The sequence below is a fragment of the Miniopterus natalensis genome, chromosome 14, assembly GCF_054644295.1.
Source record: "Miniopterus natalensis isolate mMinNat1 chromosome 14, mMinNat1.hap1, whole genome shotgun sequence".
In the NCBI taxonomy this organism is placed as follows: Eukaryota; Metazoa; Chordata; class Mammalia; order Chiroptera; family Miniopteridae; genus Miniopterus; species Miniopterus natalensis.
Genome location: NC_142094.1, coordinates 50,794,093 through 50,812,047, shown reverse-complemented (window position 1 = coordinate 50,812,047; position 17,955 = coordinate 50,794,093). Strand labels below are relative to the sequence as shown.

Sequence of the window (17,955 nt, the reverse complement as noted above, 5' to 3'; positions counted from 1 at the left end):
GCTAGAAACTGGGGTGGCTCACCTCTGCCCTCATGGGCCCCCTGAACCGCTGGAGTGTCTTGGGGCATTGAACTTTTCTGGCTCTGGGTTCCTGGTCCCGAGAGGAGCAGCTGCTTCCATGCCCTTCCCACCTGCATCCTTTACAAAATCCCACCAGAGCATCCTCCAGGTGCGAGATGCCTGCTGGTCTCCCAGCCACATCAGCTGCCAAGAGCTACCTCTGGATGCTCATTCTAGAGATGTTAACTGGCCCACATAGGGACCGGAATTGTGACCAGGGATTGGTGAGCCCTTTGCCCAGGCCTGCTGGGGCAGCCCAGATAGTAGGGGGAGTTTTCATTAGGCGGCGGTGGTGGTGGTGGTGGTGGTGGTGGTGTGTGTGTGTGTGTGAAGCCCTATGTACAGCAGAGAATTTCCACGTGGGGGGAACCAAACCAGAAGAGGTGGTACCTATCCACACAGAGCTTTCCATTTCATTGGGGACCAAGGATTTGCATTTGTGGGACAAAAAGAAAATAGTAAAAATAGGAGAACCTCCAAGTGGTAGCCCACATGGTGTTGGGCTGACAGGTGATGCCGTTGGGCAGACAGGTGATGCATCTATCTGGGCAGTCCCAGTGGAGGTGGCCCTGGACAGGCCTGGGCCCCTCTGCCTCACTGCGCTTGGTTTGAGGTCTTCGGCTGTTACTGGGTGAATTTCCGAAGGACCCTGCTGAGCAGCTCTGGTTCCAGCTGGCTCTGTAGCTGGGGTTGGAATTCTGCTCGTGGGGAGGTTTGTTCCATTTGAGAGGTCAGCGCTGAGCAACTGGAACTGTTTTTCCAGTAGTGCGAGCAGCAGCAAAGCGCCTATCGCATCTCTCGGCCCGCACAGCTAATCTGGGAATGCAGAGGGTGGCCTCCTGTTGGGGAAAGTTTTAAGTGATGAGACTCCAAGATAGGTGAGAAAAAACAGATCTTGCAAAAATGATGACAAGCCGACCTTAAGGTTGGGCTCGGCAGGGAGCGGTGCACTCACAGTGCTAGTAAATGAAGCAAAACCCTCTCCCCCTCGCCATTTCTTGCAGTTGGAGATAAAGAAAAACTCCTGGAGTATTTATCTGGGAGAAAGTTATTTACATTTCTGGCTCAGCCTCCTGGGGTCCAAGCAGCCCGACTCAAAGACGCATGCAGGGGCAGCCTGCAAATCTTTTGGGTGCTGATGATCAGTGATGAGAGCGTCCCCTTGTTCGGGAAGGACAGAGACCTAGGTTCAGTGATGTGTAGACATACAGACATCTTGATCCTTGCCATCTGCACCTTCACTGTCCAGAAGGGAAAGGACTTTGTGGGGGGAACATATACTCAAGTGTATCTGACTATGTAACAGGCATGAACCTAGAAAGTTGTACATGTAAAACCAGAATGGAGTCCTATAGAAGCACTATAGAAATTTGGTTTTTAAGGATTCTTACAAATAACTTTATAAAGTAAGAAGATTTTTCACGAAGCAGCAACCACACCTTCATTTATCTCAGTGGTTTGTAACTTGACTGCACAGTAGAATCACCTGGAAGCTTTGAACTCCCGAGGCCCAGACCACACCTGGAATAATTACATGGGATGTCTGGGAATGCAACAAGGATCAGGAATTTTTTAAAATTTCCTGTTGACTCCAGTGTGCAGTCACTGCTGAGAATCACCATTTGACCTTTGTTTGCATGACCCTGAGCGGTCATCCACTCAGTGTGTGACACAGGCATGCCCTTTGAAGTCAGCAGGAGGTACGTTCAAGAGTATGACTGACTGTGTCAGGACATGGGAAACGTGCTGTGCAGAAGCACCCGAAAGAGGTAGTCTATGGATATATGGAGACAGGTAGGCCTCCTGCATCCATGCAATGGAATACTATACAGCAGTTAAAAGGAGACGACTTCTATGTGCAGCAACATGAGTAAATCTCACTGGCCTTATGTTAAGTAATAGGAGTCAGACTCCAAAGGGTGTGCAGGTTGCCAGGGCCTGGGAGTATGGAAGGGGTCACCTGCAAAAGGGCACAAAGGACTTTTGGTGGTGGGGGGGAGGGTGATAGAAATGCTCAAATATCTTGATTGTGGTGGTAGTTACCATAGCCGAGTGTGTTTATCAAAACACTAGGACTTGCCCTAGCCAGTTTTGCTCAGTGGTTAGAGCGTTGGCCCTCGGGCTGAAGGGTCCCAGGTTCGATTCCAGCCAAGGGCACATACCTCGGTTGCAGGCTCCATCCCCAGCCCTGGTCTGGGCGCATGTGGGAGGCAACCAGTCGATGTGTCTCTCTCACATTGATGTGTGTGTGTGTCTCTCTCCTTTCTACTCTGTCTCTGAAAAAGCAATAGAAAAAATATCCTTGAATAGAAAAAAAAAACAAAATACTAGGACTGTACAGTGAAAACAGGATGTTACTGCAGAGAAATACCTCTCTTAAAACCCCCCCACTTCTTGACTAATGATGAATGGATGTATAGAATGTGGTCTATCCATATAATGGAACATCATTCAGCCGTAAAAAGGAATGAAATACTGATACATGCTACAACGCAGACGAACCTCGAAAACATTTCGCTAAGTGAAAGAAGCCAGATACAAAAGGCCACATATTACATGATTCCATTTACGTGAAATGTCCAGAATTGGCAAATCCACAGAGACAGAAAGCAGATCTGTGGTTGCCACAAATCGGGGGGGAGAGGAAATGGGGAGCAGCTGCCTAATGAGTGTTATCTGTTTCAGGTAATAAAAACGTTCTGGCACTAAATAGTGGTGGCGATGTTTGCCTAACAATGCAGATGTACTCAGTGCCACTGAACTGGAAATTTTAAAGAGGCTGTAATGGTTAATTTTATGCTGTGTGTGTATTACAAGCATAAAAGAGAAAGACAAGGCAGGACGTCACTTCCTAGGAACACGTCAAGCACGCGCAGGTACTTGGTCAAGGCTGGCTCAGGTTTTGGATTCTCTATGATCAGGAGAGATCTACGTGGCAAATTCCATGGAAAATTCCACCCACCATTCTGTTGCTTCTCACAGAAACTTTTACCAGGTCCCTAACTTTGGTTGGTCCCCAGTGGTTGCGTTCATGCGCCCAGTGGGTTGATCTTGGGAACTGTTGGGGCGAAGAGAGGGTTGCGAGCCCTTAAAGACTCGGTCGGCTTAGTTTCACGTTTGGAAGGAAAGTCAGGCTTAATCGTGGGTCTTCAGCAGATGCAGCTGAATAAATTAAAATGCGTGCAGAACACAGCAGGGGAACCGCAAAGGGCAGCCTTTTTGGCTTGTTGGTAAGACGTTAGGGTTGGGAACCCAGTGACCAAAAAGCAAGACAGCCTCAAGATGAGAAAAGCCGGGGGTGGAGGTCATCTGGAGGCAGAGCTTGGCCAAGGCCAAGGGCAGAGAATCGAGCAGTTGAACCGCCCAGCGCTGCGTGGGCCTCGGAAACCCCGAACAACAATCTTATTGATGATTTGTCAGACCCCGAGCAGACAACTCTGAACTTGAACAGAGCTGGGATGCAAAGCCCTCACAAGGGCCTACAGTCTCCAGAGCGAACAACACACTTATTTTTCCCTCCCTCTGCTGGACGGTGGGGAAGAGACCGAATGAGAAGCGTGGGGTGGGGTGGGGTGGGGTGGGGTGGGGTGGGGTGGGGTGGGGTGGGGTGGGGTGGGGTGGGGAGGGGAGGGGAAGGGGAAGGGGATTGGGATTGGGACGAGTGCTTTCCAGAGCCTCAATGAAACGGCCACATTCCTCGGGGGCATTGGCCGCCCCTCTGAGCTCCGAGGGTTGAAAACTGTCCACGGGGTTGGCGCAAACTGGGGCCTTGCTTTTGTTGATTATACTTTCCTAGAGCCTGTAGATGGACCCAAGAGGGTGTGATCATAGCAGGAGTGCCAGCCCCTGTTGTGCTCAGCACCTTGTCACGCCCAAACCTAGCAAGGCTGACCCTTGACCAGAGAGCGCTCCTGCCTGGCCTGAGACACAGACGTGGCACACACTGAGGTGACCGTGAGCAACTGGCTTTGACAGTGAGGAACCTAGGGAGGCAGAAGGTGGCAGAAAAGCTGAGTGCTGCTGGCCCTGGGCGACTCTGGAGGAGGGACCTGGATGCACCGTGAAGGGTGATGCAGATCCAGAGAGGAGGGGAAATGACATCCGGGCTTGGTGACACTGGCTCACGGCCTGAGTTTCTTCAACCCCTTTTGTTTACTGTCCACCCAGCACAGCCGCTTGAGAGGAAAAAGAGGGTATCTGCTTTCTTCGAGCTCCCCCACCCATCCGCCCGGTGCCTCAGTTCCCCGGTGGCAGGGGACCACAGCAGCCCGCTTCGTGGCAGCGTCCCCAGGCCTGTGTGTCGGATGGCATTCCACATCTCTCAGTCACCCAGGGGCATCTTCTCTCACAGTTCCTTCATCTGATGGAATTACCACCAGGTCCCACCGGCTCTCGCTGTCATATCTCGAGTCCAGCCCTTCCTCCCATCTCCCCTGCCTCGTGGACTGTGGTGGAACAGGAGCCAGACGCCGTGATCCAGATAAACCTGCAAAGGTGGCAGGCAGCCAATACCTTGGACTTGGACTTACTTGCATTTGAGCCCCGGTGCCACTACTATGGACGTGACTGAGTTAGGTTGTAATTCAGCCTCAGGAGCCCATTTCCATGTGTGCGCTGGTAGGATGGCTGGTAGAACTGGGGTGGGGGTGCGTTGTCCTACATGGGCCCCCGGCTGTTGGGATTAGGTCATATCCTCACCGTTTTCAGCTGCACTAATGCAGTCATCTCGCTGGCCTCCCCGCCTCCCCTCCTGGTCCCCTGCCCCCCTGCCCCCCGGCCATGGTCCTCCCTATTTGCAGATCTCTCCCTAGCCTGCTTGAAGAACGCGTTCCATGGCCGTCCCGGCCGCATTGCCTAGAGGCCCCGCAGGATAAGATACCGACTCTTTCGCAGAACAAACAAAGCTCCTGTGATCTGCCTGCGCAATCTGATCCCACAGCTGTGGCCCCAGAGACCACCCGCTCCCCTCTGAGGCCACCCCAGCCTGCCCCATGCTCCTTGTGGTTTCTCGGACACCTCTGAGCGTCTCATTCCCTTTTCCCCAAGCGCCTCTGCCTCTTTCTTGTCTGCTCCTCTTCATTCCTCAATGGCCAGCTTATAAATCCCACTCCCTGATAACCCCAAAGTCTGTCTCTTTCCTTGGGACATCCCTGAACCCTGGAGACAGCCCTCAGTTACTTCCGTTCTCCCCCTGTGTGTTCACTGGGCCCCTTTCTGCAGACATGGGGCCCCCGGAAGGGCCGGGCACCCCATCTGGGTCGCATCTGTCCCACCAGGGCCAGGCACAGCACTCTTCACCCTTTGGCTTAGTACACATTTGCTGATGTGAAGATAAACAAAGGCTGTTTTCCAGGAATCACGCAGCTTTTGGGAATAGCTGAGGATGTGGAAGTGAGACACTTTCAGTTTTGGAGCCCTTATTTTTTATTTTTTTCAGAAGCAACGGGAGTAGAACAGCTTCAAGAAGTTCAGAAGGTCAGGAAAAATGCAGCCGAGACCCTCATTGCCCTTGCAGGCCCTTTCACTTTTCCTTCTGCACTGTAGTTCAAGGCTCAGGGTCGTAGTGTTCAAATTTACCCTTTATTTTCCCTGGTTCAGCTTCTTTAAGCTCAACAGGAAACTCATGAATAGCTGCGTCAAACCAAACCAAAACAAAAAATAACCTAAGGCCTTACCCTACCACCTCCTCTTCCCAGAAGCCCTCCAGGCCTAGGGTCAGTCATGTTCTTGTCTGATCTCCTATCACACTTGAAGCTGGTATCCTGTGGTTGACTCTCGAAGTTTGGGTGGTATGCCTTGGTCTCTAAATTGCCTCACCTGTGCTGGCCTTGTCTTGTTCATGAGCTTGCGAAGGGCAGGCTGTCTTGACTCTGCTTTTTAATTTTGCAGTAAGTGGTTCTCAGTTGGCACTGGGTTTAGACCTGGGGTTCTCAGTTGGCTACAACATTGCAATTATTTGCAGAGGTTCAAGAATTATTGACCACTGGGTTCTACTCCCAGAGATTCTACTCATTAATCTGGGGTGGGTTTGGGTGTCAGGATTTTTTCAAACTCTCCAGGTGATTCCAATGGTCAGAAAGCACTGTTTAGACCCTCAAGGATCTGGCTGCCATTAATGAGCATATTCTGGGGACCGTGCAGGCAGGGAGAGCCAAGGTGATGAACCCATCAGTAAATGCAACATCTTCCCTCTGTGCTGTGTTCTTAGTAGAGATCTAGGACACTAATGATAATATCAATACTGATGATTGCTCTGCTCCTAGACTATTGCCCTCTGCACTAGCATTTCTGCAAGGTGGTTCTGGCTGGGAAATTGACAAGTGCTTCTGTGGCAGTGGCCCTTGAGAGAGACACATTTGGTAACTGGATCCATGGGACCAGGGCCCTTCTTGGGAGAGATGCTGGACTTGGTAGCAATTGAGGTGGCTCAATCACTGAAGAAACTCAGGGAGTGGTTTTATTTGCTTAAGCGTGTCTTTTGATGAGTCATCCATATGTCTGCAAGGCAAATTGATCACTTTTTCATCTCCTTGGAGTGATTCTGTGTTTCCTCACCCTTGGAGAAAGAATGGACAACTGGTCAGTCATAGCACTTCTTTTGATGGTTGTGGGTTTGATCTGTGTTCAAATTCCCTAGATGCTGAGCTATTTTGATTGACCTTTATCAAGGAAGAAAATCCTGTTCCCAGACTCTGATGGCCTTCTGGGCTTGCTTTGGGCCATCTCGGCCACTGTCACTCTAGCAAATGGTAGACCTGTGTCTTTGGCCAAGGTTGTTTACCTCGAAGCCGAGGGCCTGTTTTCCTCTCCCTGAGACCCTGGCACTGGGCCTCCTGCATTTTGGCTGGGCCTCCCACGTGTTGCCTGGCCTCACCCCAAACCCCTCCCCTCGAGACTGGGGAGCTTGTGGTGGGATGCTGCAGGGTTGGAGGGGTGTCTGAGCTAGGCTTTTAAGAAGGCGGCCACTGTAAAAGTTTCTTCTGTTCTCTGTCTCCAGCCCTGGAGCAGCTGCTGACAGAGCTGGAAGACTTCCTCAAGGTCCTGGACCAGGAGAACCTAAGCAGCACAGCCGCAGAAAAGAAGAGTGGTCTGGCTGAGCTCCTTCGGCTGTACATCAAAAGCAGCAGTAAGTGTGGTCCAGGGGCCTGGGAGAGGTCCCTATGGAAATGGACAGACCATTGCATTGACAAAGGCTACCATAGGGAGGTTTCACAGACTGGGTGACTTAACAGACACTTATTTTCTTATAGTCCTGGAGACCAAAAATCTGAGATCAATGTGTCTCAGGTTTGTTTGCTTCAGAGGCCTCTCTCCTTGGCTTGTAGACGGCTGTCTGCACCTTGGGTCTTTACACCATCTTCCCTCTGTGCTTGTCTGTGTCCAGATCTCCCTTCTGGTAAGGACAAAGGCCATATTGGGTGAGGGCCCACTCCAATGGCCTCATTTAGCATAAATCACCTATTTTAAGACCCCTTTTCCAAATACAGTCATACTCTGAGCTACTGAGGGCTAGGATTTAACATGTGAATTTTGAAGGAACACAGTTCAGCCCATAACAATAGCGTAGGAAGGATGTGACTTGAATGGAAGCCCAGAAATCTCTAACTATTCAACACATCAGCCCATGAGTGAGGTTTTCAACACAGTGTTTTTGAAGCACTTTTCCTTACTGGTTGAAAGTAGAGAAGGGATAACAAACATAATAATAACTGAGGCTTAATGGAGCGTTTCCCACTCACACACGTATTAACTTGTTTCATCTTCAAGACAGCCCTGTGAGGTTGGAGCTGTGATGACAGAGGAGGAAACTGGGGCCCGGAGAGTTTAAGTAACTTGCCCAGTGTCACACAGCCCAAGAAAAAAAGGGAAGATACAGTGTTAAGAATTTGTAAATCGCAGGATGCTGAGTTCATAGTTTTTTCTTTTTTACTGAGGTAAGTTTTATACACAGTCGAGTACACACAGACCTTAAGTCTGCAGTTCAGTGAGTTTTGACAATTGTGTACTCCCTGTGTACCTACCACCCTAAACAAGGCATAGACTATTTCTATCAGCCCGGAAAGTTCTTTCATGCCCCTTCTCAGGGAATTCCTCCCACCCTCCCACCGTGGCACCATTGTTCGGATTTTTCCCACCACAGGTCAGCGTGGCCTGCCCGTGAGCTTCGTGTGAATGGAATCGTACAGTGTGTACGTCACGTCCGGCCTCTCGCTCAGGAGATTCAGCCACACTGTGGGACGTGTCGGTGGTGTCTTCCTTTTATTGCCGAGTAGCGTTTCCTTCTGCGGACATGCGCAATCTGCTGCTCCATTCACTTGGTGGAAGTTCAGTTTGTCACACATTGAGACTTACAAAATAAGGTTGCTCTGAACATTCTCGGACGAGTCTTCCTGTGGACATATGGTGTCATTTCTAGCACATTCAGGTTTTTTTTTTCTTTATAGCAAAGCCTTGTGAAGTCATCACAGTTGAGCTGAGTTTATTTTTATCTCGGGTGTTTGAGAATTGGAGGCGAGGCCTGGGGACAGGCAGGGACGATCAGAGGGCATGTTGTCCATCTGCCTCTCTGCAGGAGCAGCCTTGCTCCGTGCCAGGCAAGGGGAGTGCACCTGCTCTGGCCATCGCGGTCAGGAAACGCTCCCTGCGTCCAGCCTGGACCTGCCAGGCTACCTGTCAAGGTCCCTTTTCCTGTCTTTGTTCCCGGTGGAACTCATTTCTAGCCTCTGAGTAACAGTCGTAAAGCCGAACATGTTGCTATGTGCCCTCAGCCTTGTCTTCTGGTGAGATAATCCCGGCTCCCCTAGCCTGTCATCAGAGGCGTTTTCCTTGAGCCCCTTGGTCTTTCAGCTCCAGGCCCGCCCCCGGTTCCCAGGCCCCTCCTGGCTTTGTAGTGAGCGTCGGCTGGCCTATCAAAGGTGGGAATGGCAGGTGGGAAGGCCGCACTACAAAGCCGGTGTGTTAGAGAGGCGTGAGTCACCCCCATAGGGCCCATCAGCGGATCCCTTACACAGCTCACTCCCCAGCCCGTCAGCCGTGTGCCCTGCCCTGAGAATATTCGGGAATAAAGAACCTCTGCTGGGAATTGGAAGACACCTCTGTCAGGGGGTCTGAACCATGGTGCTTGGCTCTGACCACTCTGTCAGAGCCCCCGGGTGGGGTCCCCGTCTGGGTTTACCGTGCGATGGCCCTTGCTGCAGGATGACCTTTGTTTCCCATTTGGTCTCTGTGTGTCTCCACCCCTGGTGTCTGCAGCTTGCAGGCCTGCAGGAGGCTGCTGAGAACTGGTCAGTGGGCTTCCCAGTGTGAATCACCCCGAGAGGCCACCCAGAGCGCTAATAATACATGTGCACGGCCTCACCGAGGCCTGTGGTTGTCGCTTCTGTTCTTAAGGTTGACAATCCACTTATTAATAGCCACTGTTTGAGAACTTCCCTTTTGACCCCCTCAGCATTCTCCTGATGGCAGCTGACATTATTTGTGCATTTACCGTGTCCCAGCGCTGTGCTTAGTGTATGAAGTGACATGGTCTGTGTCATCCAATTCTCACCCCAAGCCAGTGAGAGTTGTCATCCCCATCCTCCCAACAAGGGAACCGAGGCTTGGGAAGTCACTTGCTTGAGGCACATCGCCACAGGGGCCAGAGCAGGGCTTGGGCGGGTGTACCTAACCACTGTGCTCTCCTCAAACTCCAGTGTGTCAGATTAATCTGTACCGCACAGGACAGAATCCAAAGCCCCAGGAATTAGAGCGCCTCTCTTCCTCTCAGCCTCACCGTGTTCCCCCCAGAAAAGCAGCTCAGCCCGATGGGCTTGGAGGTAGAGGGGGCCGATCACTTTGAGACAGCCTGTGGTCTACACTGGCTGAGCTGTTGTTTCTCATGGGTTTTACACTTTTCAAATGGAATTTTCCATTTAAGTTTTTTCATCTTTTGTGTTTTTTTTTACTGTAACACAAATTCTCTACTAACTTTGCTTTTTGTCTGGATGGTTATGTCTATGTACTGGGGCCTATTGTTCCTGCCTTCACCAGTGAGGGCCCCAGGGACCCTCAATATCCTGCTCAGGGACTCAAGGAAAGTTTCAGGGGCTGCCCCTCTACTGGGAAGAGCTTCAGATGTTCTGTCCATCCCGCCATAGCAAAGAGGGTCCATGTCTCTCCTCCCCACCCTTCACCCAGCTCCCAGGGAAGGACTACCCTCTGCAGGCACGATCTTTCCCCCGGGCATCTCACACTGGCTCAGGGCAGGGTGGGCACTGCTTTCCAACCACACCTTTGGCTCCTGTTAGCTCCATACACCTGTGTGACTCTTCCATTTGGGTCTGCTCCCCCCAACCCCCAGATCGGTGGGTTCCTGAAGGCAGAGACAATGTCTAGTTTGTTCTGTGTTGTATCCCCAGCACCTAGTATAGTGCTGGTGCTCAGTGCACATCTGGAAATGAATGAGAGAGCCCTCCCTCCCCGGGCTGCTGCCTCGGCCACGGGACAGCTCAGCAGCCTCCCCTTTGAGCTCCACATCCACTGGGCTTTTCCTGGGATTGCAGGTGGTCCTGGGAGCCTCCTCCTTACCCACCTCGTAGGTACTGGATTAGCAGCCCTCTGAGAATAAAAACCTAGTGGACCACAGCCTTCAGAGAGCCTGAGATGGGAGACAGGTAGCCCTTGGGGTGGCCAATGCGAGTTTTCTCTGTAGCTTACAAATCTCCCTTTAGGGAGGAAGCACCTGCTCAGAATGCCAACAGTTAAAACAATAACAATACCTTTCCTTTTATTTTTTTGTATGAGAGTGTGGGCGTAGTCAACAATACGAAGGAAGAAAGAAATGTAAAAGGAACATTAGACATGATTTATGTTCCTTAGATTCCTTTTTGATCTTTATTGGGGTCATCTGAGTATCCTTGGGTGGCTGTGGTTTGCCTCTGTGCCCCGCTTTACAGTATTTTTACATTTATAATCGCTCCATGTACCCATTTCCACCTGTTGACAGTTCACATACCTTTTCTGCTTTGTTGTGAAATGTGATGCCTCCATTTCACTGTGAGTCTTGGCTGTCTCTGTAAACAGTGGACATAGAGATACTTTTTTTTTCATTCTTGCGTAGTGTCATCGATGAACAAGACTGTTCCAATGGTCTCCTGTTAGTGAACATCGAAGTTTTGTTTTATTTTAAAGAAACCTTATACAGTATTGCAGTGGACATCCTCAAATAAAATTCTGTTTACATGCTGGACTTTATCTTCAGGAGAAATTTCTGGCATTGGAAATGCTGGGTCAAAGAATAAGACCACTGCCCTGGCCAGTTTTTCTCAGTGGTTAGAGCATCGGCCCATAGACCATAGGGTCCCGGGCTTGATTCAGGCCATGGGCACATACCTCGGTTGCAGGTTTGATTCCCCTGCCCAGGTTGGGGTGTGTGTGGGAGGCAACCAATTGATGTTTCTCCCTCCCTCTCCCCCTTCCCTCCCCCCCTCTCTCCCTTCCTTCCCTCTCTCCTTCTCCCCCCTCCCCACACCTCCATTCTCTGAAAAGCACTGGAAGAAATATCCTTGGTAGGATTAAAAAAAAAGAAAGAAGAATATGAACACTTACAATTAAACTGTCCCTCAAAATCCCTTCCAAATGGTTGTGCCGATTCATACACTCCTCAGTAAGTGTTTATTGCTACAGGCGACGTGCTGCTGTGTACGTTGATGTACCGTGGTTTGTTTCACCATTTTCCCCTTATTGGGACTGTGAGTTAGTGCCCGGGTCTTAGGCCATCATTTTTAATCTTTGTTAGTTATATGATTACCTTACTTTCTCGAACGTCCTGATACTTGAGTTTTGTACTCTTGAACACTTAACAGGTAGGTAGGAACAGGCAATATTTCATCGTGATTGTTTTTTTCCATACAATGCAGACAAGGAAACCAAGTGCACGTAGGTTAGGTGTTTCACCCAGAATTGCGCTCTTAACGGCAGAGCACCTCCGGCCTCCCCCTGCAGAGCACCTTCCCCGTGCACGTGCTCTGGAGAAGGTACTGACCCAGCCCCTCTGGGTCTCAGTAGGTGGAGATAGGCCAGGTGTGGCTCGCTGTGTTTGCACCTCATAGTAGCCTCCATGAATTGCTGCAGCCCTTGGGAGACAGGGATGTTGTCACTGACTGGTCCTGGCAGGGCTGGGCACTGAGCTGGCGATCCCATGGGCTGATGGTGGGGGACTCACCCAGTTGTACCCTTCTCTTGCTCCTGAGTTCTTGGGACTCTTTTTTGTAGGCCTCTTGGCTGTAGTTTATGTGGCCTGCGGTGGGGAACTGACTGGCGCTGAACAGCCTCCTTTGCAGGGGATTGAATTGGGTTCCTTGGCTCGGTAACACACTCTCCAGCCACTGGAATTTATCAGCCACAGGTTTCTAGGAAATTCAAATTAAGGGCCTTGAAAGAAATTCGGGAGGGTTCGTAAGAGGAGAAACACTAGGATGAGCTTCCTCTGCAGGCACCTGGAGAAAAGGGCCTTGGCATTAGCAGCTGAGCAAGTGTTAAGAGATTAGCCTTTCTCTGCCCAGGCAGGCACTGGGAAAGCGACAACCTGCACAGAAATTATTCTAAAGGAGGCGAAGGGATGTGCCGCTGCCAGGTACAATCTCCGGGGTAGAGCAGGTGGCTGGAAGTGCTCCAGTGCCAATTCCCAGCACACTCACCCCTCAAAACCCAGAGCTCATGATTTGGGTTTCTCAGGCCCCTACTATGGCACCCCACCTAGAGGCCAGGGAGGTGAACTTTCCGATCCTCAATGTGACCTATCTTATATATAAACATTGCTTTGATTAGCCCTTGCCAGTAACTCAGACTAAAGTGAGAATGACTGATAGGAAATGTTTTACAATTTCAATGGAATGCTAGGCAACCCAGAGAAATCTCTCCTTGGTGGAGTACGAGGCAAATCTTTGAGGAGCGAGTCCTTTCCCTTTGAGACTTCTGTATGCTAACTCTAAACCAACAGTCAGCAACATGGCATTTCTTTTTTTGGATATCTGCCAGCTCTATGTTGGACTCTTTTGGTCAACTCAAAATGTTGTGTGTCTTTCCTGGAACCCAAGCAGATGACAGTGTCTCTAGGGGACATTGTTTCTCTCTGGAAGCCCTTTCCCTTCATGGAATCACACGAAGCTGTGTCTCCCACCCTCCTCTGCAGGTTCTGATGAGGAATACATTTATATGAACAAAGTGACTGTCAACAAGCAACAGAATGCCGAGTCCCAAGACAAAGGTACGGGGCTGGGGCAGGGGCCATCTCCCAGGAGAGGGGAAGGTATGAGCCTTGGTCCTGCCCCAGCCCTCCACCCTCCCAGCCAAGCACCACAGACAGGCTTGGTGGGGATATTTCTGGAAGTCACATTTTGGTGGATGGTATTTTGGGTTGATGTATTTTGGGATGTTTCATCGGGCCATCTCCTTCCCTCTTAAAGGTCTTACATCCCCCTCATGGATAAGGAATCTGTTCCTAAAATCTCTCAGCTTTTCCCAGCATTGGCCCAGGAATAGGAAGTCATAATTCAGATGTTTTAAGAAAGCAGCTGTGGATGGTGCTGATCCCACGGTTCCAGCTTCGTGTCCTTTGATAGAAGCCTGGATTTTATGTGTGTGTCGGGGGGGCGGGGCAGGCCCTGGGGGAGGAAATGGTGATGTCAGCAACTGCCTTAATAGTAAAGGTTTTTTCAAAGGCGCTCTCCTTGGCAGAATGGTTTACCTCCCATTGGAAGAACATAGCGTGTCTTCCATGCTGCCTTAGTCCCTGCTCAGTTCTACTCACTACTTTTCTCTGAGAACCTCAGGAATAGAGCTGGGAGACCCAGAGGTTTGCAGGCTGCCTAGTTGTGGGAAAGGGAAGATCAGAAGCCCCGTCTCCCAACTCCCTGTTACTCAAATGCGGAGGCTTAGAGAGAGGTGGAAACCCAGCACCCCAAAGCCCTCCATCCTGTTAAAACCTTGACTTCAAAACATCAGCCACCAAAGCCTCTAGGTTGGATCTGCCTGCGCCTGTCTGTCCCAGGGCTGCCTGGGCCACTGGCCGAAATGGTCCGACATGGAAGAGCCTTGGGTGCCTTTCCCTTAGAAGCACACGGAGGGTTGGTGGTCAAGTTCTGCAGTGTGGCTTTTCCACCTCCTGCCCCATCGCCAAGCCTGGGGCTCAGCAGAACCCGTTCATGTGGAAGCAGCCACTGCCCGGGGCCCTTGACCTTCTGGCTAAATTGGGGGAAGGAAAGAGCCGTAATCACAGGGTCAGAGCTGAGAGTGGCTTAATATAGTGACCACAGGGCAGCTCCTCTGCTCGCTAAAGCTCTGTGGCTAGGCCATTTTTGACATGGGGCAGGTGGAGGAGAGGGTGCGGAGCCTGCCAGAAACCCCAGCCAGCTCCCCCTGAGGGTTCTGTGGCGGGGGCACCGCTGCCCCCTATTCTCAGAGGAAAAACAACGTTGGCTCCAGGGGCCGGCTGCCTGGTAATTAACACCTGCTCAAATAGACCTCATGGCACATGTGCCCGGACAGTCCTGGGCAGAGAGGGCCTGCCTGGAGGCTGGGCGCCCCTCACTGAGCCTTCTGCTTGCTGCCCACAGCGCCCGAGGAGCAGAGCCCACTGGCCAACGGGGAGCCCCGCCAGCACGCCATGGCCCCCCAGAAGGGTCTCCCGGATCTCCCACCCCCCAAGATGGTAAGTGTGGGTCCAGGACCCCTGATTTCCCTGCTTTGGGCCCGATGAACTTCCAGCTGTTTTCACAAGTATCCATCCAATGTCTGGCATTTTCTGGGTACCTACTGTGTGTAGGGCATGGAGCAAGGAGAGAGAGCAAAAGTAAGCGTGTCCACACGTGATGTCATTTGCTCAGGACCACAGTGCTCGGATGCTAAGGGTTGTGGAAGTAGGAGACGAGGGAGATCACCTTTAGCAAGTGCCACGATATGTCTGAGGCCACGACAGGCTCTTTCTCAGCACCATGTGGGGCCATGTCCAGCTGTGGTCACCAGCTCAGGCCACAGCGAGCTTTCAAGATTGTACATCCCATCACATTGCACTTCCTGCTTGGAATTAGCCAGTGGCTCTCATTGAACTTAGGGAAAAAATCCACTTTTCTTAACGTGGCCCCAGGGCCTACCAGGTGTGGCCCAGCTGCATCTCCAGCCTCCTTGCTTGTGCTCCTCACTGGGATTGTGCCCCATGGTCAGTCCTGCCTCAGGGACTTTGCACCTCCTGGGCCTGGATCTTCAATGATTGCTGCCTTCTTGCCTCTTAGATGTTCTCAGACAGACTTTCCCCAATCTGCCAACATCAGGCATCCCACCTCCATCCTGCCCCAGTTACTGTCTGTCCCACTGTCCCATTACCATCTCCATGGCACCTGCCACCAGTGAAATGACCTTGTGTATTATGTGCTTATGTGCTTCTCAGGCCAGATATAAGCTCCAGAGGCCACGGACTGTCTCTTGTTTAGTGTTTGATGTCCCATGTCCACACACAGTGAGCCACACATACATGGATGGATGGATGGATGAATGGACGGACGGAAGGAGGGAGGATGATGGATGGAATTATGGAATCATAGGCCTGGGTTCAGACCCCAGCTCTGCCAGTTGACCTTGAGCAAGTTACTCAGGTCTCTGGCTCTTGCTTCCTGGTGTTTAAATGAAAGGAATGTAAACCTCTCTCCACGAGATTTTCTTATGCAGTGGGCTAAGGCTGTGCGTGGCATACTGTGTTAGTATTCAGTGAGGTAAGCAGTAGTGTTGATGTTTTATGCATGGTGGGCTGAGAGGCCCAGGGCCTGGGACCAGGCTGTAGCTATAAACCAGTCAGGTTGCACGGGTCCCAGCAGCCCGGAGGTTCTGGGCTGGCTTTTACTCTTCCTTCGCCAGTCATCTGGAGCATGGGTCCAGAGGCCTGCGGGCTCCAGGATGTGAGAAGCAGGGCCTGCGAGCCAGGCAGGGCTGCTTGGGGCCAGGAGAGGCTCTGTGGGTGTTGGAGAGAAACCTAGTACCGGAGTTGGGGAAAATATCACCACCCAAGAATAACACAGTCCCAGGGTGGCCTCTGACGTGTGGTAATTATTCCTGTGCACATGCTCCAGGCCCGGGGGAGATTTCCAGCAAAGCCGCTGACCTTACAGTCCCCCGCCTGTGGAATTTCTCTGCTGAGAAGGCCAATGGGTGCTGAGTGCAGCTCCCTCTTCTAGGTCTGTCCCAGTTCTGTCCTGGGCATCCACCCCAACCCCAGGGAGCTTCTGGATGTGAGGTGAGAAAGGAGGTGGCTGGCGTCATCTGGGGTTTCTCCCCGTCCTGGATGCACACACGCGCACGCACACGTCTGCGCTCCCTCAGGCCTCCTCTCCGGCCAAGTCTAGCTCAAGAGGCCATAACTCTTAGTCCAAGGCACCCAGAGGAATGGTGTCAGGGCAGAGTGGGGAACAGCTGTGTCTTCTGTCTCGGCAGGAAGGAGGCAGGGGGCGGGAAGAGGACCTGAGCAGCAGCAGCAGTTTGGGAACTTGAGCCTGGAGTGACCCTGTGACCTCACTCCTTCAGACGGAGAAAGCCTCACCCCTCCCCACACTGACCCCAGAGCTTCAGGGTGCTGTGGTGGCGTGTCTGGCCCCAGGCCTGCTAGTGGCTGCAGCAGAAGCTGGATGTCCGCCTGGGGTTTGGGGTCCTCCATTGCCTGTGGCTGGGCCAGGAGCATAGCCTCTGTCTTGGGCTCAGGATGTCCTGTTTCTCTCTCTGGTGGCTTGGGTCCCCCTCCATTCCCCCCAGAGTTAGTGGACAGCAGACCTGACTGGCAGTGGAAGGGTCAGCCAGGGGTCTGGAGCAACCTTGTGGGTGTGACCAGTGACTCAAGCAGCTGTGGCACTTCCAGGCCACTGGCTGCACTGCCAGGTGCTGTGATCACCGCAGGAGAACAGATGTGCGTTGGCACTGTTGATGCTTCTGGCCAGCACGGCCTTCTCCACCCCGTCCCCCCTTAGAGGCCTGAACACGCGTTGCTGTTGGTCTTAAGTGAGCTCCTGTCGGGGAATCAGCCAACTGCACAAAGGACATGGCCACGGTCAGTCTGGGGAGCTGGGACTGGCCAGATCCACCAGCCCCACCTAGGAACCTTCCACAGTGCTCTCTGGGGCTGGTTGCTCAGAACTTCAGGGCCACCTCAGGTCATCTGGGCCACTCCAGGTCATCTGGGCCACGCCTTATCTTCAGTTCTTATCTCAATCAGAATTGGCGAATGACGGCCCCCTGGCCAAATCCTCAGCCACCTGCTTTTCTGTAAGGCGAGTGTTATTGGAGCCCAGCCACGCTGAGCTTTGTGTCATCTGTGGATGCTCTTGCACTGCGTCAGCTGACGGGACTAGCTGAGATCAGAGATCCTGTACGGCCTGCAGATCCCAAGAGTACTTACTGTTTGGCCCTTTACCGAAAAAGTTTGCCAACCGCTGGCAAATCATACTGAACTGGGTGTTTTTCTTCCCTGTCCCTTCCTGTGAACCTTCAGGCAGGTTTTGAAGTCACATCTCTTCCGCATCTTCATTTAATATTCATAATCTTCATAACGATGATTATGATGATAATTAAAAGAATAGTTCTTTATTCCCAACCCTGGGAGACGAGGATCTCTTGCTCTTTTGACCTCTGATATAGGCCACTGTGTCAGTGTAATAAAGGGGCTCTCTTTGGAGTTATGTAAATTATTTTATCTTTTAACTTGACCCAGGGCCTTATCTTTTGCCGGGCAGGCTTAAGAGCAGGGACTGTCTTCTTTAATACTCACTCGAGGATATGTTTATTGATTTTAGAGAGAGAGAGGAAGGGAGAGAGAGAAATATCGATGTGAGAGAGAAACATCAATTGGTTGCCTCCCATATGTGCCCTGACTGGGAA

General features: G+C 51.6%; 1 protein-coding gene across 2 annotated transcripts in view; it reads left to right on the top strand.

Moving 5' to 3' along the window:
* AFAP1L2 (actin filament associated protein 1 like 2) overlaps positions 1-17,955 on the top strand; it is a 74,934-nt gene that overhangs the window by 37,528 nt on the left and 19,451 nt on the right. The window contains exons 2-4 of one of the 2 annotated variants that reach the window (XM_087823969.1): positions 7,058-7,186; positions 13,232-13,306; positions 14,655-14,749. In XM_087823969.1, coding sequence (XP_087680095.1) covers positions 7,058-7,186; positions 13,232-13,306; positions 14,655-14,749 — 299 coding nt within the window. Of the gene's footprint in view, positions 1-7,053; positions 7,187-13,231; positions 13,307-14,654; positions 14,750-17,955 lie in introns of those variants that run through there. The other variant, XM_087823968.1, reaches the window with a different exon arrangement.